Source organism: Lactuca saligna, chromosome 3 (assembly GCF_052625555.1).
Source record: "Lactuca saligna cultivar CGN05327 chromosome 3, ASM5262555v1, whole genome shotgun sequence".
Lineage (NCBI taxonomy): Eukaryota > Viridiplantae > Streptophyta > Magnoliopsida > Asterales > Asteraceae > Lactuca > Lactuca saligna.
The window spans coordinates 175,965,555-175,989,396 of NC_136419.1; the positions used below are offsets into that span (position 1 = coordinate 175,965,555).

At 34.6% G+C, this 23,842-nt stretch overlaps 1 protein-coding gene across 5 annotated transcripts; it reads right to left on the reverse strand.

The window, feature by feature from the left end:
• Positions 1-1,787: 1,787 nt before the first annotated feature.
• Positions 1,788-9,370, reverse strand: LOC145037513 (F-box protein AUF2-like). Of its 5 annotated transcripts, XR_013678884.1 has the most exons (3): positions 8,281-9,370; positions 2,201-2,277; positions 1,788-2,114 (listed from the first exon to the last, which is right to left on the reverse strand). XR_013678884.1 is itself a non-coding variant. In XM_078986199.1 (2 exons), the coding sequence occupies exon 1, from the start codon at positions 9,274-9,276 to the stop codon at positions 8,308-8,310; it is 969 nt and encodes a 322-aa protein (XP_078842325.1). In that variant the 5' UTR covers positions 9,277-9,370; the 3' UTR covers positions 5,786-5,893; positions 8,281-8,307. The 5 variants fall into 5 exon arrangements, 4 of the variants coding, with proteins under 4 accessions (XP_078842325.1, XP_078842324.1, XP_078842323.1 ...); XM_078986199.1 differs by lacking the exons at positions 1,788-2,114; positions 2,201-2,277 and adding an exon at positions 5,786-5,893; XM_078986198.1 differs by lacking the exons at positions 1,788-2,114; positions 2,201-2,277 and adding an exon at positions 5,786-6,008.
• Between the last annotated feature and the right edge of the window lie 14,472 nt (positions 9,371-23,842).

The following is a 23,842-nucleotide window of genomic DNA, read 5'->3' on the forward strand; positions in this document are numbered from 1 at the left end:
GAACATGTTCTTCGAATTCCAGGCATGTTCTTTGCATTCCAGTAAAGTTCCTCACATTCTAGAGCATTCCATAATGATATTTTTGTTTCGGAATATTAATTTGTGATGTGTAATATCCTAATATAAATAATTAAACTAGTTTTGGGTTGGTCCTAATATAAGAACATGTATTGATACCCCGGAATGTGTTATGTGCATTCAAGAGATGTTATTCATATTCCAAACTAAGGTTCTAAGAACAAAAATCTTAGACTTAAACAACTAGTAGTGCAAAAGTAAATGAATTACCCATAAAACAACAAGGTCATCATGATCGTTCCATATCTTAACTTTGAAATGTGTAATAGTGCCCGGAATGTGTCATAAAGAGTTCGTAAATCGAGATCTAGAACGTGTCGGAATAAAATCCGAAAAATGCTTTTGTAATTCGAAATATGTAATAAGTCGTTTTAGTCGAAATGATCATTCCGTAAGTTATTTGATGGGTCGGCCCAAGTACATAGTCCAAAATGGACTCCGGGATAGTTCATTCCGGAAACTATGGTTATTTTGCAAAAAAAAAAAATTACGGTGCTTCTTCTTTTTTTAAATACATCAAAATACGGTTAGAATATTCGATTTCTCTTTTTTTTTTTTTTTTGTTAATGTTTAAATTTTGTTAACTTTTTGCTTTTTTCTTTTTATTTCTAATAGCAAGTTTTCAAGTTATTATAAAAGGGTGAAATCAAATTTGTAAAAAAATAAAAATAATAATAATAATAAGTTTATAATTTGTTTATGTTTTTTTCACCTGGGTATGTTTTTTACTTGAATATTTTTTTTTTATATTATACATATTAATGCGCAGTAACATACTTATATACAAAAATAAAAATAACAAAACATCATATAAATACAAACTTATATGATTTTGTAGAAATGCTAATATATTTTTATAAAATATTTATATATTTTTAGAATGATAGATACAAGTTTTATGTATTTAGAAGTATATCAATCAAAAGTGTGTTTATATACAAAAAAAAAATGCACTTATCAATCAAAAACATGTTAATATGAGAAAAAGATGTTTTCTAAAATTATATCTATATTTCTAAATAATAAAAATAGTATTTATACTTCTAAAATATAGTTGTTGATTAAGTCATATCCGATTACGTAAGAGACATAATTAAATCAGAAACTCTGTCTGGAGAAACATGTTTATGATTGAAACTATGATATTTAATTACGCCTCTAAATAGTTAAATAGTTGGGCTAACAGATGAAGATAACCATTTAAACACTTATGTTCTATTTTGTGTTGGATAAAATGTATATTTGATAAAATATTCGAAGAAAATTGATAAATAAATATATACACACGTTTAAAGAAATAATAAAGAAAAAAGACAACTAATTACAAACCACAAACTTTAAGAAAATAAATAAATAAAAATAAAAACTATAATTTCTTAACAAAATTTCAACATATGCTTAATGTGAGAACAGTAAGCCATATTTGGTGTTATACTATTTGTAACATTTAGAAAAAAATTATACTAAAAAATGTTATAACTCAAAAAATGATATTGGGTTCGAGATGCCGCTAAAAGATACAAATACATAAAAAGTTTCAACACTTGGTGCTCCTTCCATCGCAATTTACATGTCCAATTAATAACAATAAGAATTCTCCACATTTCAACATATATTCAACTTCCTTAATGTTATTGCATTCCCTAGAACCCTGGCATAATCATTATATGAACTTGTTTCTTTTGCTAAACCATCTCAATTCTCAAGTGTGATTTTAACATATCATACAACATAACATATTAACATACCATTTGATTCATGAAATGAGTCCAAGAAAATGCTTTTGATTTCAGAGGAAGAACAAGAAAATACATCTAATTTCATACATGCATCTTATTTTACAAGAAGAACAAGAAAATGCATCTTATTCCAAAAAAAACAACAAATGAGTGTTAGAGAGTACTTTCAATGGCGCTAGAGTGTTGGGAAGATGGCCGACGCGCCACACGTACTAGGTGGAGGTGGTGAAGACATTAGGCGGAAGCATGAAGAGTCGGCGCATGGAAGAGATGCCTAAGTGGGATAATGGTTGTCGTCTAGGGCAAAGAAGGGAAAGCATGATTTTAGCTTAAAAGGAAAATGAAGGCTTTTTTTTCTAGTCAACTATGTTTTTTTTACTTACCGAGTAAGAGGTATAAGGACCGGGTAAGTGTCTTTAATTGCTAGCATCAATGAGACTCAGTCAGAGGTAATATGGACCTAATAAGAGCAAATGTGTGAATATATATATATATATATATATATATATATATATATATATATATATATATATATATATATATATATATATGTATATATATATATAGAGAGAGAGAGAGAGCTAGGTTTAAATATTTTTACTATCTATTGTGTGCATGTAGTATTGATCCTGGTACAATCATTTTAATTATTTTAATAAAGTAATTAATGAATATTAAATGCTGAAGATTTAATTAATACTTATTATATCTTCGACATGTAATATCCATTAATTAATTTCTTAAAACAATTAAAATGATTGGTCCACAATAGATAGTTAGAATAAAATAACCTAACTATATATATATATATATATATATATATATATATATATATATATATATATATATATATATATATCATACATACTTATAAAGCTAACATTTTTCCTTGAATCTCATGCATTTGAAACTTCCATAAAAATTTACCAACAGCTCATGCATTTGAAACCCCCATACCCTTTCACATTCAAAGTAATGAATTTCATTCATTTGAAACTTCCAAAACTATTCAACTTATAGGATCTAATTTGACTTTTGAAATTCCCTTCACACAAATGAAGTTAGCCTATAAATACGTACTTCTATAATAACAAATATCCTAAACGAAAACAAAATACTTCTTTTGTCTAATTAGTGATCATTGTTCTCTGTTTTGGTGTGAATGAAAGTCTTATGTTGTCAATATAATATTGAAGTTCAATAATCTATAATAAGCAAGGTATGTATTTTGTGTTTTTAATAGAAACAATTGGTTTTTTTTTGTTGGTTTGTTCACATATTGTGTTTTTAATCGTGAATAAAAGTAGCTCTTAGGTTTGAGAACTTTCTAACATCTATTTTAAATTTTGACACATGCAATATTTTATTGAGAATACTGGTACGAGCAATTATTTTTTGAAAGGTAAGGCTCTACACCATCCATTTCTTATAAGTTTATTTTATTGGGGGGGAAATTGAATTAATGAATGGAGCAATCAAGGGTGAGGATTTAACTTCAGGTTTTATGATTCTAACTCTCCTTGAAATGTGATATTCATAATTTGTTGAACTTATTTATAAACACTTTGAGATTTAATAAATATTTAAGTTGATGATTGCCTCATATTTTGAACAATATGCAAGTTTTTGTGTTGAAGTTCATATTGAGATGTAGAAATTCACTTTAATGACCTAATGAGTTTATCGCTTTATGAGGAAATTTATGGTTTTTCATGAGATGATGCATTGATGTTTTTAAAGATGATGCCAAAAACTTTACCATTTACAGTTGTTAATTGTTGTAGGTTTGTTGTACAAGTTGTATCTGTTGGTTTTTAATTCTATTGTTGTAATCCATTCACATGTTTTATACCAAAATTTATGATTTTTTATTCTATACAAATAGATATCCATATTGATATAGTTTTAAGATAAAATAAAAATTTTATTTTTTTATATTTTCAGCTATCGTTAGTCATAATTGAATAAAAATACATCAGGTTTTATTGCAGTACATTCGTTATTCACTTATGAATAAAAAGCCTGATTTTTTTTTTTACAATTTAAGTATCATTCATATGTGACTACAGCATATAATAAACATAATATATTCATATTTTAATATTGGACGGTGCATTTACTTGTGAATATTAATATAGTATATTCACTTGTGAATATTAGATGATATATTCACTTATGAGTATTAAATAATATTTCATATGTGAATATTACATAGTATTACATGGTATATCAAATGTGAATATTACATACTATATTCACTTGTGAATATTAGATGATATATTCACTTATCAATATTACACACTATATTCACATATGAATATTACAAGGTATATTCACTTATGAATATATTTACTTATGAATATTCGAAGGTATTTTGACAAATATATATAATTTTTATATGTTATTCACATATGAATAACATACAGACTTGCATATTTGTTTTGTATTTTTAATAATCATATACTGATTCAGGTGGAAAAAACATATTCATATGTCAATATAACGTAGTAATTTAGTTTATGCATACCATCAAACAATTGGAGTGCATACAAGTTAACTATTTTAAAAATCTTAAAAACATCAAGTTATCAATTCCAAATCATCATATACTTCCGATTTCGACTTCAGATGCGAAATCCTATGTCTGATCGATTTCTCATTTTGATTTTGTTTTCCGAAAATCCGATTGGGAACCTGTGAGTACCGATTCCGAGTCCTTCAATGTCGACTATGACTGCAAGTCCAGAACTCTGATTCCAATTTCATGAACAACGAAGAAATTCCGGTTTAATTAAAGAAATCTGGATGATTATTGAAGGTTGGAGGAAAATTTTTTATGATGAACGAAATGTTATCGATACGTATTTGAGATTGAAGGTTATTAACATATTTACATGTTTGCCACCGTATCTTTATATGCTTAGATTAAATGAGTGGCTGAGAATGATTCCTCCATTATCAACCTTTTTTATTTTTCTCAATTGAACCCACACACACACACACACACACACACATATATATATATATATATATATATATATATATATATATATATATATATATATATATATATATATATATATAATGATTTTAGATATTACATATTTTACTATGTATTTTATATTTTTAGAAGTAGAAATACGTATTTTGATGTTATTTGAAGTATATATATATATATATATATATATATATATATATATATATATATATATATATATATATATATATATAAACACACTTCAAATAACATCAAAATACGTACTTCTACTTCTAAAAATATAAAATACGTAGTAAAATATGTAATATCTAAAATCATTATCTATGTATACATATCCCTTCTCCATCTCTCAACATTCAATAACACCACCATCGACTACCAACAACCAACCACCACCATCCGCCTACTGACCACCATCCCATTAAACAAAAAAGTCAATTCTCCAAACCATAATCATCACTACCATAAACAATTTCAATCCATCTTCCACCCATCCACAAACTATCAAAAAACTAACCTTATTTTCTTCGTAGGAACGTTTCCATTGACCAACAATTTTGCTTAATACCCAACTCTCATTATCTCGTTTGTTTTTGTCCACCGCCATTAATTTCATTCATTCACCCATCATCAACAACTTTAGAAACCGGTGCGAAACCATTTTCCAACTTATTTTCTCAATCGATCAAAACTCAAGTCAAGCGAAACTCACATAAACTGTGATTGAAAATCCATTCAAGCTCCAATTTCAAAGTCAAACAATCAAATTTTGACCAAAACGAAAGCAACCAGTTTTGTTGATAACCAAATAAAAAACATCACAGACCATCGAAAAACAACGAATCTTCACGCATCACATCCACAAGACAAAATTCTATCGAGTTGAAAGTGCGTCGATTTCTACAATCGAAATTTAATTCTTCAAAGAATCAAATTCAAAAATCCATTATCAAGTGACAATAAAATCCAATTTCAAAAAACACCAATATTCATCTTCTCTTTGAATCGAAATACCAAACATAGAAACATTAGAAAACAAAATTCGTTCGAATATCACACTAATTCCAAAAGCCTCCATCTATTCAAAAACAAAATCAAATAACACATTTGACGATTAATCCACTTGAGCCCTCACCAGAAAAATCATCATCATCGAAAACATCATATAGAAATCACTAGAGACTCAAGATACTCTACCAAATTTAACAAACATCAATAAATCATTAGCATAAGCGAATTTTAGATTAAAACTTCAAGTCCAAAGAAACAAAATCAAAAATCTAGAGAAAGCAAGTGAAGAACACCAAGAAAACCCTGAAAACACCGCCACTCCGTATGAATCTAGCTTGAGCAAAGATCGAATGAAGATAATAAGATATAATTTCAATCCATATATAAATGCAGAATAATTTTCAGATCAACAAGAGAATTAAGAGCAATCAATAATAGGTGCATGGTTTTAAAGAAGATTGAGCTAATAAATAGGAGCATGAAACTTTATTCTCTTTCCACAATTAATTTGACAATTAATAAACAATAAACAAAGTATAATATATGTACCAAATCATAATGGAGATCAGGGTGGATTATGATAGAATGTGGGAATGGTGATAGATGGAGAAGGGGTGGATTATGATAGAATGTGGGAATGGTGATGGATGGAGAAGGGTTATGTCAAGGGGATGAAGGTGGGTGAATGGTCTTGAGAAGACCAAAGGGAAATTACCAAAATGCCCTCATGTGCAAGGCACATGGGGCAAGCTAACGGCTACATTTACAGATGACTTTATGGCTAATGAATATAGATGCATATATTATTATATATTGTAGCACTTACGTACCAAAACATGTTTTCATCTTTCTAAGGAAATATCCGCTTCAAGAAACACCATATATCTTTATAAATTCGTTACATCTTCTATTAACTAATATATATAACAAATATTTTACATGTTAGCTGCTAATTGAGCTTGCTTCAGTACCTGAAAATACATTTCATACATACACATAACTTGAGTTACAAAGCTCATACACATCCAACGAATTATTAAGCTCAATGAGTAGTATCTTTTTCATGCAAAGTAGCTCTAATAATTTTAGCATATAAAATGTCATTCGTGTAAATCACAAATTGGTTAGAAGATAATGATTCAATTATTTTTCTTGCAAGCTTCTAATTTTAGCTAACAAATAAGTCATCCAACTTTACCTATTTGGATAATGAAATGTCTTTTCATGTATATGATTGGTCATTATCATTATATTTGTACACCTTAGCTTCTTAAAGTCAGTATTACTAAGGTACTATTTGTTTTTTGAAAAAAAAAATCTCTTCAAATCTATTATTGTTGTGCGGCGCAACACACACGCAACACTTTTCATCTCGCAGTTGTTTGTTTTTTAGAAGTCTTCTGAGTCAAAAACCTCTGTGAGTACTCTGTTTGGCGCAGCACTTGTACTGCCTCTTCCAACCCCTTCTTCTTCTTTTTTTATTGTTGAAATTTTGATTATACGTTGTTAAAATTTTATTTCACTTTTTTTTTCGTTTTTTCGTTTATTCTTGTTAAATTTATTTTTCGTTTTTTTATATTCAATAATGATAATTTCTTGATGAAATATTATTATTTTTACTACAATATCTTTATTTTTTTTTGTTGAAATATCATTATCTTTTACTGAAATATCATTAATTTTTACCGAAATGTTATACATTATTAAATTTTACGTATTAAAAATCTATTTTCGGTTTATAAAATTAGTTTATTTTAATTTTTTAATATCTGCAGCAGTATGCAGATGTTAAAAAGCAAACACACTTCTTATTACAGTCTGCAGCCGTTTGGTCCAGCTCTTCTACTGCAGAGGGTTGCAGAGGTGGTCAGCAGACTTCATGAATTTTTGCTTTAGAAAATTATACAGCACCCAAGTAAAATGTGCATTTTATTAACATTGTACCTTGGACTTTCATTTCTTACTTTTAGGATTTTAATCTTTATTCTCTCCCTAAAACTAAAAACTTTACTTATGGCTTCCAAAATATATTTACCAAACTCGATCTCCCTCTCCTACAAGAGATTTTGGTCTTCAAATAATTTCTAATAATTACTTCAAAACAATAGCATACACGCAAATGATTCATGCTACATGGTTCATGGTATGAAGCATATACAAAATACAAATAAAAAGTTTCTATAACTTAAGTTTTATGAGTGTTTCAATTTTTCAACTTAACTCATAGTTTTTATCTTTTATAGTAGTAAAATGCCTTCTTCTTATCCTTGGAGATGATGTTATACATGTGACAAATTTGTGACATTTTTATGCAAATTAGAAAGTACTACCATATGTTAATAGAAATGTTTAAGGGTGAGGAATTCAACACGAATCTTTAAGTAAACATGTATGGTAGAAAAGAAAAGACTAAGATATAAAAGTTAAAAGAATATTAAGGTTCAGAGTATGCACCTGATTCATACAACATGGACATCTGCATCAGTCCATCAAACCCCTATGTTTCTCCAAAATCTCCTTCATAGCTTCAGTATATGCAGCCTCTTCTTTATCATCAAAACCATCTTCACTATTCAAAAGACCATCAATTTCACCATCTAGATTTTTCGACTCCATTAGAGCACAAAATATCCCCTTCATCATGTACCCAGAAACTGGCAACTTCAAAACAGGAATGTAACACTTACTCACCGTATTAGGAATCCCTAAAAGCTCTTTCCTAGGTTCCAAAGGTGGATGTAACCACCATTGCTTCACCTCACTGAGTTTTTCCCCATTCAGAGAAAACCTCCCTCTTCTCCCTGAATCAGTAATGGAAACACTTTCCAGCATTGGTAGATTATCAAGAAGGTGCAAAAACATAATATACCACGCCATCACATCCTCCATACACCAAATCGAAATGGCAAATTTCTTCTTAATCAAATCACTGGTTAACTCGACGTCTTCTTCCGCATCCCCATTCCCATTGAGATAGAATCCATCCTTATCACAAATTGAATTCGGTGACAGAAATATAAACGATACAGATTTCTTACCGAACTTAACCTTCCATTTGAACAAACAACGATTATCAATAGCTCTGTGACCGACAGATGGAAGTTCGATATATAAGGACTTCACCCCTTTAAACTTGTTCAAAAACCCTTTTGCAGATAGAAAGGACTCACCAAAAAACGAAGAAACTTCTGTCGGACGCGGCCTACTTGGGGCGACATCACTGATTGTGTTCTTATCGGGAATGTTAGGGTCTATCACAGAAGAAGTGAAGGAAATGGTATCGACTTGAAGTACAATCGAGGATAATTGTTTGGAAACGAGATAGCAAAAGCAAAGGGCTTTCAAATCGATTAATTTGTTTACAATTTGGAGGATGATTTCGTCAGGTAAGCGACTAAATGGAGAAGAAGCATCTGCATCTTCTTCGGGGGATTTCACGATGTTCTTCATTGTTCAGAATAGTGATCAATGGTTACTGAAACCCTAATCGTCCTCCGTCTTCCGTTTCAAGTACTAGTTTTTGTATAGGAAAGAGTTTTGAGATTTGAACTTTATCCAATTTTATTGATTTTGTATTTGTGATATTTTTTTGTTTTTAAAATTTCATAGCTTTTATTTTTTGTTTTTGTTTTGCTTTTATGTACGTTTCCAAGTTATTATAAAATGATGAAATCAAGTTTGTAAAAAGGAATCTTTAAGTTTATATATTTTTCATGTTTTTTTATCTAAGTATGGATTTTATATTAGACAGCAATAGCATATTTATATATAAACAAAATACAAAACATCATATAAATATATATTTTTATGTTTTTTAGAAATACAAATACATTTTCTGAAATTATATTTATATAAACAAAATACAGAACATCATACAAATACTTAGTTTTACGTTTTTTAGAAATACAAATATATTTTTTGGAATGTTAATATAATTTCTAGAAGACATACAAATTTTACATATTTAGAAGTATATCAATCAAAAATGTATTTATATGAAAAAACAAATGTTTTCTGAAATTATTCTATACATTTAAAAATAAAAATATGTATTTATACTTCTAAAATATAGTGATTGTTGGGGTCGTATATGATTAAGTTAAATCAGAAGTTCTAATTTAATTTGCCTCGTTTATGATTAAAAACATGATGTTTGATTATGTTTATGAATAACTATGTTGATCGATGAAAATGACGATAGTTCTATTTTATACCAGATAAAATGTATCCATTTGATAAAATGTACAAAGAAAACTACTACATAAATATACATATATTTAAAAAAATAATAAAGAAAAAAACTAATTATAAACTTCAAACTTAAATAATAATAATAATAATAATAATAATAATAAATGGAACTTCAACCTAAGTTTGATTTGAAGGAAGAATATCATATTTGGTATTATACTATTGGTAACACTTACAAAAATTAATATATACATATTAAATATGGCTATAGTAAACAATGCTTTTTAGTAAAATACACTTTTTTGTCCTTACGGCATATCAATTTCGCAGCACGGTCCAAAAATATAATATTTTTGTATTTTTCGTTTCTATTTCACTGTTTTTTTAGCTCTGTAGTCCCGGAATATATTAATTTGGAATATATTAATTTTGGCCAAAGTTAGGAATAGTAAAACCGTGTTTTTTAGTAAAACACACTTTTGATCCGTGTGGTATATATCAATTTCACCGCAAGTTTCAAAAAAAATTAAAAAATAAAAAATAAAAAATAAAAAATAAAAAATCTTTGCATTTTTCGTTCCTATTTCACTGTTTCTTAGCATTTTAGTCTCGAAAATGGGTTATATGACCACTCAAAGTTGTCAAGAAATGTATGTATGAATTGGATACATACAGTTATTTGCAATTTTACTTGCATTTTATGTTTGCAGGATTTGAATATCATTTGTTGTTGTTGAATACGAACTCCATCGTTAATAGCTACTGGTAGACTCAAATGTTAAGCATCTACACCAAAAGAAACAAAAGAAAATTAATCATTTAAATTCTCAATATATCCTTTGTAAAACTACTATGTTTTTACCAAGTGTTAGACATAATGTTTTGTTGTTAAATCAAATAAACACACATAAACTTTTCTTTGAATTCTATACAATGTATTTTTAGTAATCTTTGTCAAATATGTTATAACATAATACCAAAAAAAACGATTTGCAACGAAGCTCGGGTTTCTTACTAGTTTTATACTAAAAAAGGTGATAACTTGAAAAATGATGTTGGGTCGAAAAGGTCCTTAAAAAATATAAATACATAAAAATTTGAGAACTTGGGTGCTCCTTCCCACCCATTTACATGTTCAATTAGTAACAATAAGAACTCTTCACATTTCATTCTATAAAACCAAAACTTTAATGTTCAAAAAAATATATTATACTTTTTTTATTACAAGCAGACCTTAAACTTTCATATAGTTTGTTTGGCTTGTATAATCGATCCAACTTCCTTAATATCATTGCGTTCCCCACTAATCAATTCAACTTCCTTAATATCAATGCATTCCTCATTCCTCGTAACCATGGTATAATCATCATATGAATTTGTTTCTTTTGCAAACCCATCTCAATTCTCAAGTGTGATTTGAATTTATCATACAACAACATTACATACCATTTGATTAACAAAATGAGTCCAATAAAATGCTTCTGGTTTCAAAGAAAAAAGAAGAAAATACATCTATTTTCATACATGCATCTTATTTCTAATGATAAACAAGAAAGTTCATTTAATTTCGAAAAAACAAATGAGTGCTAGAGAGTACCTTTGGTGATGCTGGAGTGTAGTAAGAATATGGCAGAGACGACAAAGGCCTGAACAGAGTCAACAAAGGCGTTGGGCAGAGATGGGAGGAATCGGCGCATGGAAGAGATGTCGAAGTAGAAGAATGGTGTGACGTCCCAAAAATTATAAGGTAAAATTTCATTTTTAATTCATTTCAAAGCATCTAGTAATCACGTCAAAACAACCAAAAGTGTATTATAGTGAAATAATATCATAGTACAAATCCCAAAATCACATAATGTGGAAAATAAGGGTGGATGCGGTGCGATCAAGTCGGGCCCTTCCCATTCGAGTTGAAAGTACCTGAAACATAAACTGAAAACCGTAAGCACAAAGCTTAGTGAGATCCCTAGATATGGTCTTAAAGCATAAAGTTGCCAACTTTACTCCTTTTCATGCCTTAAGGGGACCCAAAACCCTTTTTTATCCTTCCAAACCCATAATATGAACTTCAACTTAATTATTTCTCAAATCCATCAAGATGGCATTTTTATGCACCAACAACCTCGGAAGTGCTAAGATCCAACATCCTAAGCTCTTGGAGTAGCTCATACTCACAAGGATGACTCTAAGGACCAAAATAAACCCAAAACATACTCTAGACTAGATCTAAAACATAGAATCATCAAGTTAGAAACTTTATACCCCCTGGAAGTTGATAAAGATGAATAGAGATTGGATCCACAAGCTCTAAGCCAAGCAATGCTTCCAAAAAGAAATCATTCTTCTCTAAGGCGCACCAAAATCACACCAAAAAATTCAAAATGCTCAAATGGAAGATAGGGTTTCAAATATAGGGTTTAATTGGGTGGAGATTGAAGATAAGAGGGCTTGGAGTTGAGTTAAGATCATTAAATATGGTCCAAGACCATAAATTAGGTTTTGCATGAGGTTGGAGTACGCCCAACATACTCCATGAGGTGCCTACGATCCTCCTGCCTAGTATGCCCAGCGTACTAGGCTTAGCCTTAAAGTTACCGAACTTCCGAAGGCCATAACTTCTCTGTTCTAAATCCGATTTTGACGATCCTTATATCTATGGAAAGGTAATGACAAGCTTTATACTTCTATCAACCCCCTTCCATAAACCTTTCCGAACTAAAATCCATAATTCATAAAAGACTCGAATTGCCACTTTACCGATATACCCTTGGTCTCCAAAAGACAATCGAACTCTCGGATCACCTAATCCATAATACCCACATTCAAAAAGGGTCTAAATCTCTCTTCCCCCAAAGCCTGAAGCCTTATGATAATTGATCTTCAGGTCACGGCCCCGAATAACACTACAAATAAAATTACATTTAGTAGTACAAGTTTTTAGTGGAACATTTTGTTTTGTGCCACTATACTATGTTTTTAGTGACACGTATTTATTTTGTGCCATTATAACTAAAATAAAAGTTATCACTTTTCTATTCCCGCTAAGATTAAAATTAGAGTAAATTACATAAATGGTCTGTAACGACCCAAAATTCAAGACTAAAAATTTCTTTTAATAAAACATTACTTAAAGCAAAATCATCATTCCGAAACATAAACAGAGTATTAATTTCCAAAACACATGTTCGTTATCAGAGTAAAACATTCCCAGACCGTCTAATCTATGGTGTGTGCCATGCGATCACCCTAAGCTCTTCCCTCCGCTACCGGAAGTACCTGAAACCAAAACTGAAAACCGTAAGCACGAAGCTTAGTGAGTTCCCCACCCTACCACATACCAAGCATAACCACATACTGCACATACTGGACCACGCCCACTATCTTGGGCATCGCCCCCTGCTTCGGGCCTCGCCCGTTACAACGGCCCCACCGCTCCAGGCCCCACCAGGCTTCGAGCCCCGTTCGGATACAGATCTGTTTAACATAGGCCTCACCTGTCACTGAGCCCCACCCATTAACATATAATAGCACATAAGCATATAACAACACATAAGCTAACATATACTCCCAAATCCTGTCCTGAGGCCTCGCCTATCTTGGGCCTCGCCCTTGTCCTGCTACCGATGAGTCATGGAACCCCATCCACTCCCTTACTGATATTGAGATACGGGCCCAACCCACACTCACTCTTTCCCTAACTTGGGCCTTGTACCTCCCGTAGATCCGGGCTAGTCAATTTAGAGGCAATAGGGGTCGAAAACGACTTTTAGACAAAAGATTATTAAGAATAAATAATCTCAACCAAGTTTTATTATATGTTACAAGGTTTCCGTACATATAAAGAGCGTCGAAATCCGAGTTATAACGAAGAAGTTATGGCTCGTCGAAGTTTTACGGCAAAACCGGCACGGCACCGGGAGACGTAAATAGTGAATTTATGATAGAGCTTCTTTTAGCCTTAGTAATCTAAATGAAAGTCGTAGAATATGTTAACCTAAGAGCATCCATAAAAAGATCGCCAAAATCTGACTTCTTATGAGGAATTTATGATTTTTCGAAGTTTCGGCTTAGCGGTGTACAACCCAAAGTTCGAGTATTAGATCGAGCGGTTTTTAGCCGACACAACCTAAACGAGAATCGAAGATCTCGTTATTAGTAGTGTAACGATAAAAAGATAGACAAAAATGGACATCGGATAAAGAAGTTATGAGATTTTAACGGACCAATCCTATCCCAGCCTGTTAAAAATATAACTTTAAAAATAAAATCAAAATTAGCCGACGGAGTCTAAACGAAAGTTGTAGAGTACGTCTCCACCTACGCGCGAATATAAATAACGTCAATAACGGAGTTCGTATGAACGAGTTACAAATTATAATAGCATATTTACGTATTAAAATAAAGTATAAATCATATATACGTACACACATATATATATATATACGTATGTATATATCATTAGAAAGGTATCGACGATGCGGTCATTATAAAACTAATGTTGAGTTCTTTCGACATTAGTTTAGTGCAAATATCTTTAAATCTATTTAAAATAGTATTATGAAGGTTGTTTAATTGTTTATATAACTATAAGGTTATTAAGTAATTATGGAGGGTAGTTGTTGTAAATTCAATTACTATAAATAAGAGGCTTGGGCTCTTATATTTCTTGCACCATTCTCTTGATTCAAGAGTCTTTCTTTCCTTATCCCCCGAGCATTTCGGTCCCTCGTGATTCGACTTCTCTTTCTGTAGTTTTAGTATAGTAAGGTGAGCGCTAAAGCGGTGCACGAATCTTTCTTAGAAAGATTCAGCGACGAAGTTCTGCCCCTGCAGAGCCCGACTCCAGCTAAAATCCCCTTGTAAATAAGTTATGTTTACCCTATTTTAAATATAGTTTATATTTAAAATTAGTATTATTATTATAAATTTATAATAAATATTTGAGCTATTATTATGACTTATATAAGTGTCGTTATAATATCTTTTTAACTACTCACAGTATGGGGAATCTGGTTTAATGGGCCGCATAGGGTTGTTGGATTTCAGAAGTGCTATACGCCAAAATGGTCCTGCCCTCCGGTGTTTTATGTCTGGCCCCTGTCTGTACATAGTGGTAGAAAAGTATTGTTTAAATGCTTATATAATAATAATAATAATAATAATAATAATAATAATAATAATAATAAGTGTAACGGCGTAAATTTTAAAATCAATTTTTCATTTTTGTAAACATAAAAAACATCAATTAATATTTCATAATTCAAACGTGAACAATATTGTCACAACAAAATACATCCCAATGATCATAAAATAGTTTTTCCCTGATAATGTGTACGATCACGCCGGCGTCTTCCCACGGTTCTCGCTCGTACCTGAAACACATAACACAACAACTGTAAGCATAAATGCTTAGTGAGTTCCCCAAAATACAACTTACGCACATATACCTTTCCAGGCCCTGACCTTCCGGTCCATATGTCTCAGGGGACTTCCGTCCCGACTAGGTAAACCTTCCGGTCCTACCCACGTCAACCTTACGGTCCACATCACAACGCCTACCGGCCCATAACATATTTGCCTTCTGGCCCATAACATAATGCCTTCCGGCCCATATCAAGCATATCATACATGGCACATATAATGATTAACTTATCACACATAATACATAATCTCATATCATATCCGACCTTCCGGTCACACAGTCAAACCCTTCCGGGTACAGTATAGTGAGAAAACTCACCTCGTGGAAAGTCTAAGATCTCGTGTCCTCGCTACCACCGAATCCCAACGACGACTCTACCTCGCCTAAACATGAAAATATCATTTAATACTCAAAGACTTCCACCACTAAAACTTTACCCCTTATCATCATTCCTCAGAGGGTAAAAGACCATTTTACCCTTCCTTGACCTAAAGTCCTCATGTTGACCAAAACCCTAAAAGTCAACAAAAGTCAACCCTGAGAGTACGCGGGGCGTACTGCTAGATGTACGCGGGGCGTACATCGCCAATCCCCTGGATCGGGGTCTCCACCCAGTACGCTGCGCGTACCGGAAGTTACGCCCAGCGTAACCATCAAAATCCAACACTCTTCATTCCTGGTCTTAATCGGTTAATCCATTACTCCAACTTCTAGATCCGACTCTTTTAGTGTGTCTAAACCCATAAAGTCGAGACCTTTAAGCCTTGGCATGGCTGTAAAGGCTCCAACATCTCATAACAACATTCTATTCCAACTCAAGGACCTAGATCTCATGCATGGTGCAATATCCACGTCCAAGATGCCATTTTTATGAGTCTACAACTCCAATAGATCAGAAATATCAAGTATCTAAGCTTATGGAGGCCATTTGCACAAAAAGTCTCAACCTTTGGGACTTAAACCCTAGAAAATGATACCTTAAGCATATAACATGAACCAAGTGACAAGATCCGAACTTTTTACCTGATAATGAAGCTTTAACCCTTGAAAAGCTCAGATCTACACTTGAGCACCACTTCTAGCCTTTCCAATGAGCTCTTCTTCTCCTTTGCAACCTTGGAATGGCACCACCAAGCTTAGAATACACACACAAAGGCTAAGGAACGAATGCACACACTTTTTAGGGTTTCACTCTGAGGGATGGTGGCTAAGAAGTCCAGTCACACATTCCTTTTATAGCCCTCCAAAGGAAATTAGGGTTTTAGATCTGGATAAGTTACGTCGGGCGTAACCTTGGGTACGCCCCGCGTACCTGAGGGTGAATGCGTCCAAAATGAAGCGCGCGAGTACACGCAGCGTACACCTTGTATGCCCAGCGTACTCGCTCACCATGAAAACCCTAAATTAACAACTTAACCAAGATGCAGAGCCAAAAGAAGAATACCTGGATTTCGGGCTGTTACAATTCTCCCCCACTAGAACCAGACTTTCTCCCCCGAAGTCTCATACTGAAAATAACTCTGGATACTGATCCCGCATCTCAGACTCGGACTCCTATGTCATCTCGGACCCCTTCCGATGTTGCCACTGCACTTGTACCAGGGGTACTTCCTTGTTCCTCAGAACCTTAACCTTTCGATCCCGGATCACTACTGGTCTCTCCACATTGTTCAGGCCTGCATCCACCTGAATATCATCTAATGGCACCACTGCAGACTCGTCGGCAATACATTTCCTCAACTGCGAGACATGAAAGGTATCATGGATCTGCCCCAACTCAGCAGGTAGATCCAACCGGTAGGCTACCCTACCTACCCTAGCAATTACTCTGAAGGATCCAATATACCGGGGTCCCAACTTGCCCCTCTTCCTGAATCGTATCACTCCTTTCCAAGGAGAGACCTTTAGGAGCACAAGGTCACCAACCTGAAACTCGAGCCCGGATCGACGCTTGTCCGCATAACTCTTCTGGCGACTCTGCACTGTCAACAATCTCTATCTGACCTGCTGAATCTTCTCGGTCGTCTCGAGTACAATCTCCGTGTTACCCATCACCCACTGCCCCACATCTCCCCAACAGATGGGGGTGCGACACCTCCATCCATACAACAGCTCAAAGGGTGGCATACCAATGCTCGAATGATGGCTGTTGTTGTTCGAAAACTCTGCTAAAGGTAGATAGGTGTCCCAGCTCCCTACAAAATCCAAAACACATGCTTGGAGCATATCCTCAAGCATCTGAACCGTCTGCTCGCTCTGTCCATCCGTCTGCGGGTGGTATGCGGTACTAAAATGCAGTCTCGTACCCAACTCCTCATGAAACTTCTTCCAAAACCTGGAAGTAAAATGCACATCCCGATCTGAAACAATCGACATCGGAACCCCATGCCGCGATACCACCTCCCTCACGTATAATTCCGCCAACTTCTCCGCAGAAGAGCTCTCGCTGATGGCTAGAAAATGAGCGCTCTTCGTCAATCTATCCACGATCACCCAAATCGCATCGAATCCCCTCGCAGTCCACGACAATTTGGTGATAAAATCCATGGTAATTTGTTCCCATTTCCATTTGGGAATCTCTAGCGGCTGCAATTTACCGTGCGGACGCTGGTGCTCGGCCTTAACCTGTCGACAAGTCAGGCATCTCTCAACAAACCATGCAACATCCCTTTTCATACAGAGCCACCAATACTCCTTTCTTAGGTCCAAATACATTTTCGTAGCCACGGGATGAATCGAGAATTTCGATCGATGTGCTTCCTCCATCAAAATAGTACGTGTACCACCCACAAACGGTACCCAAGTCCGACCCTGAAAAGTCATAAGCCCTCGACCATCCATCACGAATTCTGATACCTAACCTACAACTCGCTCCCGCTTCTGGTTTTCTGGTTTTGCAGCCTCAGCCTGAGCTCCTCGAATGGTATCCAAAATCGGGGTCATCACTGTCAACCTCATACAAATATCTCGGATCGGGGCGCTTTCCGCCCTACGGCTCAACGCATTGGCCACCACATTAGCCTTGCCCGGGTGGTACAGGATCTCACAATCTTAATCCTTCACCACATCCAACCATCTCCTCTGTCGCATATTCAGATTTGGATGATCCGTCAAGTACTTCAGACTCTTATGGTCCATGTAGATGGTACACCGAACCCCATAAAGATAATGCCGCCAGATCTTGAGGGAAAACACCACAGCCCCCAATTCCAGGTCATGGGTGGGATATCTCGACTCATGAGGCTTCAACTGCCTCGAAGCATAGGCTATCACATGTCCCCTCTGCATAAGCACCGCCCCTAAACCCGATATAGATGCATCACAGTACACCACAAAATCCTCCATCCCTTTGGGGAGTGCAAGCACCGGGGCCTCGCACAATTTCTGACGAAGGGTCTCAAATGAGGACTGCTGCTCCAGTCCCCACAAAAATGCAACACCCTTCCGGGTCATCCTAGTAAGTGGCACGACAATCTTGGAGAAATCTTTGATAAACCTTCGATAATAGCCGGCCAATCCCAGAAAACTCCTGATCTCAGTGGGCGATCTCGGCACCTCCCATCTCAACACCACCTCAATCTTGGCCAGGTCGACCAATATCCCTTTCTGGTTAACAAGGTGCCCAAGGAACTGTTGGATATAGTGTCTAAGTTCATAACTATATTTGGTATGTACTTGACCCGACCCGGCATGGTCCATTTGGGTTGCACTTCACCCGAACAATTTATGGATAATATTTGAGAATAGTACAAGTTATGATTTATTAATATATTATAAGTTCTAATATATTTATATAAGATCATATTATTTAATTAGTAGTGATCTATAATTAATCTAGGATTAATTTAGAGATCAAAGATATTACTAATTAAATATGGGCTTCTATATTTATATAGTGTGGGCTAAAGCTTATTTGGAATGGGCTAGGCTTGCATGGAAAAGTCCATGGATACTCCATGGAGCCTTAACCCATGGATCTCATGGAAATGAAGAGACATGGGTTTTAGGGATGTAACCCTAATCCTCCACACTATAGAAAGGAGGCTTTGGTTCTTGAAATGACATTAGTTGACACTTGTTGAGGTGAGGGAAAATTTCAAGATAGTAGTGACTATTCTCTCAAAGTTCCAAGTTTGTGGTGATTTTTGATTTCCACTTGAGGCATCCACACTATTGGTGTTAGGCTCAAAAACTCCAAGCAGTCAACTACAACTTCAAGGTAAGTATTTCTTCTAGCTTTATTTGATTCATGTTCCCCATGCCATGCTAGCTAGGATATAAACCTTGGAAAATTAATTATTTGCATGTATCTTAGACAAACATAGATCCAAGGTTTATTAGGGTTGAATGTACACTTAGGAAGTGTTAGAATGCTCAAAACCCAACAGTGGTATCAGAGCCTAGGCTTGTTTGTTTGATACTTGTTGCAATATTTTGGAAAAAAGTCGAAAAACTTGCTGTCTGACTGCTGGACTCGGCGAGTCCATGGGGGGACTCGTCGAGTTCACTTGTATCTTCAACCTACTCGTCGAGTAGGTTCATGCACTCGGCGAGTAGGGTCGACAGAGTGCAGATTTTCGACTTTAGTTGCTGGAAATGGATTAGAAATATTACCCTAAACTGTTTTGGTACTTGAAAACTTGTTTTAGATGGTGTAATGTCATGGCTAATTCATTTACAACAACTAGTTATCAAAATTAATAAGTTTAAGTGTGATTTTGATTCATGAAAGTGTTCATATTCATGTTCTTGTTCTTATGATGTTTAGATGATCATAGGAATTATTTGTAACCTATGTGGTAGATTAATTTTGATCATAATGTGTTTTAATGGAGTCCATAACTTGTCCTCAAGTTATGGAAAACCAAAAGTCACTTGGATTAAAAACCATTAAAAGAACACAAGAGTTAGAAAAATGAAGAGTCTTCATTTTATTACTCCATTAAACTCATAAGTTACAAGAAATGAAAAGTTTTAAAAGTTTACAAAATTTTCCCTCAAGTTTTGGAACAAGTAAAGTCATATTAAAAACTTTAGTTCCAACCCTTAGAATTTTAAAAGTTAAAATTCAACCCTTATACTTATATTATTATGATTTAATAATTATATATATATATATATATATATATATATATATATATATATATATATGTATAAGAACAAAGTCGTCTTACCGCTAGTACGCCTCATTCACGAAGCCGGTCTATAAGGTGGGTATAAGGTTGTTGCCTATAAAATGGCAACTTAATGGGTGTCCACTCTCACCCACCGCTTGCTTGACCGGTGGAGGGTCGTTAGCCGAACGGGTAAGACAAGGACTTATAAATTCTCATTAAAAGTATGATGAATATTATAAAGTAACTAAATGTTTTATTAAATTCCCAATCTTAGTTACTTTAGGAAAAATGTGAATAAGGTGCTAATCCATGAAATTACACTTTACACTTTGTCTAAGTCGTTAGTGGAGCGTGTGTGGTTAACCGACACACTAACTTGGACTTAACAAGGTAGGTAAAGGGTGACTTAATATTTATCATAGTATCGATGGAGCATGTGTGGTTAACCAGCACATCGATTGAGGGGTAATTTATTAAGGGTACCAAGTAATTTGCATGGTTACTTCACACCTCGTTTTGTGATCCTCGGCATCCCATCACAAAACTTGGAGGGCACACTCGAGATTGAAACATGCCTTTGAAAAGTTCATTGAATCTCAAAAGAATCTAGGAATTTATAAGTACCAAATCAAAAACTTAATATTTACTATTTTGTTTTTTGGTGGAAATTGGTGAATCGTCATTCACCTACCTTTCAAATATGTTATTACTTAGACTACGACATACCTCTTCTAAGTTATAATATATTATGATTGGATCCTAGCCTTAATACTACATTTGGGTGTTTTATTAAGGACTATCTCTATATCTAAACTAAAACCTTCTTTCTTCATTTTCAGATGTCTGCAAACACTACTGCTTCTGGCTTTAATCCCAATGGTTCCTTTACTCTTATGAACTTATGTGGGAAAGTCACTTTTGATGGATCCAACTTTAATGAATGGATCAGAAACATCAGAATGATTACTCGCTACGAGGACAAGGAATATGTCCTCGATAAGGAGCTTAAGGAGATTGATGAGACAGTTGCTACTCCTCAAGAGATCGCTGAGTTTAGGGCACATGAAAGGGATGCCACCAAAGTGGCATGCATCATGATGGCCACTATGACCGCGGATTTCCAAAAATCCTATGAAGATTTCTACCCCTATGAGATGCACCAAGACTTGATGGAAAGATACCATCAAAGTGCTCGTCAAGAGAGGTATGAAATCATCTCCTCCATGATAACAACTCGCATGAAGGATGGTGAACCCATCACGGGCCACATGCAGAAAAATGCAAAGATTTGTGGACCGTTTGCTGAAGCTAAATGTGAACTTCCCTGAGGAGCTTGCAATATATATCATTTTGCACTCCTTACCTTCATGTTATGATCAATTCTGCATGACATACCACATGAACAAGGAAGAGGTCACACTCAACAAACTTCAAGGACTCTTAAAGACCGCGGAAAGTGGTCTTAAGGGTAAGGCGATTGTTACTACTCCTACTTCTACAAACTCCGCCCCTGTCTTGGCAATCGGGAAAGGACGAGGGAAGAAGAGAAAGAGTTCTTCGAAGGGTACCAAGGTTAGGACCCTTGATGGCTCTTCTTCAAGTGGAACCAAGAAAGGTTTCATAACTCCTTCTTCTGACCCAAAAGAGGCTGAATGCTTCTATTGCCATGAAAAGGCACATTGGAAGCGAAACTGCCCAAAGTACCAACAAGATGTAAAGGATGGGAAAGTTAAACCCAACCATGCAAGTATTTACACTATCATTTCTAATAACTCACCCCATTCTAAATCTTGGGTCCTTGATACCGGTTGTGGTATTCTTATTTGTTGTGACTTGCAGGGACTAAGAAGAAGTGAGAATGTGGAGCAAGGAAGAATAAACTTAATCATGGGGAATAGGAAAGTTACACCTGTCACCAAGATTGGAGTTTATACTTTGTTGCTAAGTAGTGGGTTCAGTTTAGATTTGAATAAATGTTGTTATTCGCTAGAAATGGCAAGAAATATTATTTCCTTTCATGCATTGTATAAACAAGGTTTTACCTTTTCATTTAATAATGAAGTTGGTTCTATTAATGCTTTCTTTAATAATGTTCTTTATTTTAAAGCATTACCTTGTGATGACGTGTATGAAACAGTATTTGTGGTTGATAACTTAGGAAATAATGTGATGTGTATTGATTCTATTAATAATAATAACTTGGATAAAGCATCGTTATGGCATTGTCGACTTGGACATATAAGCAAGAAGCGCATAAGCCAACTCCAAAAGGATGGAGTCTTGGAGTCATTTGACTTAAAGTCAGATGATAGTTGCGAATCATGCTTACTTGGAAAAATGACAAAGTCAGCCTTCACAGGCTCTTGTGAGAGGGGTGAAGGTTTGTTGGACCTTGTACACACGGATGTGTGTGGACCATTCAAACATGCCACAAGGGATGCTAATCGTTATTATTTGACTTTTACCGATGATTACAGTAGATATGGATATGTCTACTTAATCAAGCATAAGTCAGAGACTTTCGAAAGGTTTAAGGAATTTAAACAGGAAGTTGAGAATCAATTGGGCAGGAACATTAAGATGCTTCGATCCGATCGTGGTGGTGAGTATCTTATTTCAGAGTTCCTTGACTATCTAAGGGAATGTGGGATAGTCTCACAATTGACACCACCCAGGACACCACAGTTGAATGGTGTAGCTGAGAGGCGTAATCGAACCTTGTTGGATATGGTTCGTTCCATGATGAGTCGAGCTTCGCTACCAATCTCATTTTGGGGGTATGCCTTAGATACTACTACCCATATCCTTAATCTAGTCCCTACAAAGAAAGTTGCCAAAACTCCTCACGAGATGTGTACTGGTAAAGTAGCTAAACTAGACCACATCAAGATCTGGGGTTACGAAGCTTTTGTGAGGCGCGAGTCTCATGATAAGCTAGAACCCCAAAGCGAGAGGTGTATTTTCATCGGCTACCCACAAAGATCCTTTGGTTACCTCTTTTACAGACCTAGTGATAATGTGGTCTTTGTAGCAAGAAGAGGAGTCTTTCGTGAGAGAGAATTTATAAGCCAAGGAGACAGTGGGAGGCAAATTGACCTTGAAGAACTTCAAGAGTCAAGTGGTGAAGGAACTTCAAACCCTAGCCCTCAACTTGAGGAGGAAACTCCTGTTGAGCCAATTGACGATTCTGTACCTCTGAGACGTTCCACGAGAGTTAGGAATGCACCTGAGCACTACTATGGTTTTCATATTACTGCGGAAGGTGAGACATTTATTAATGATGAGA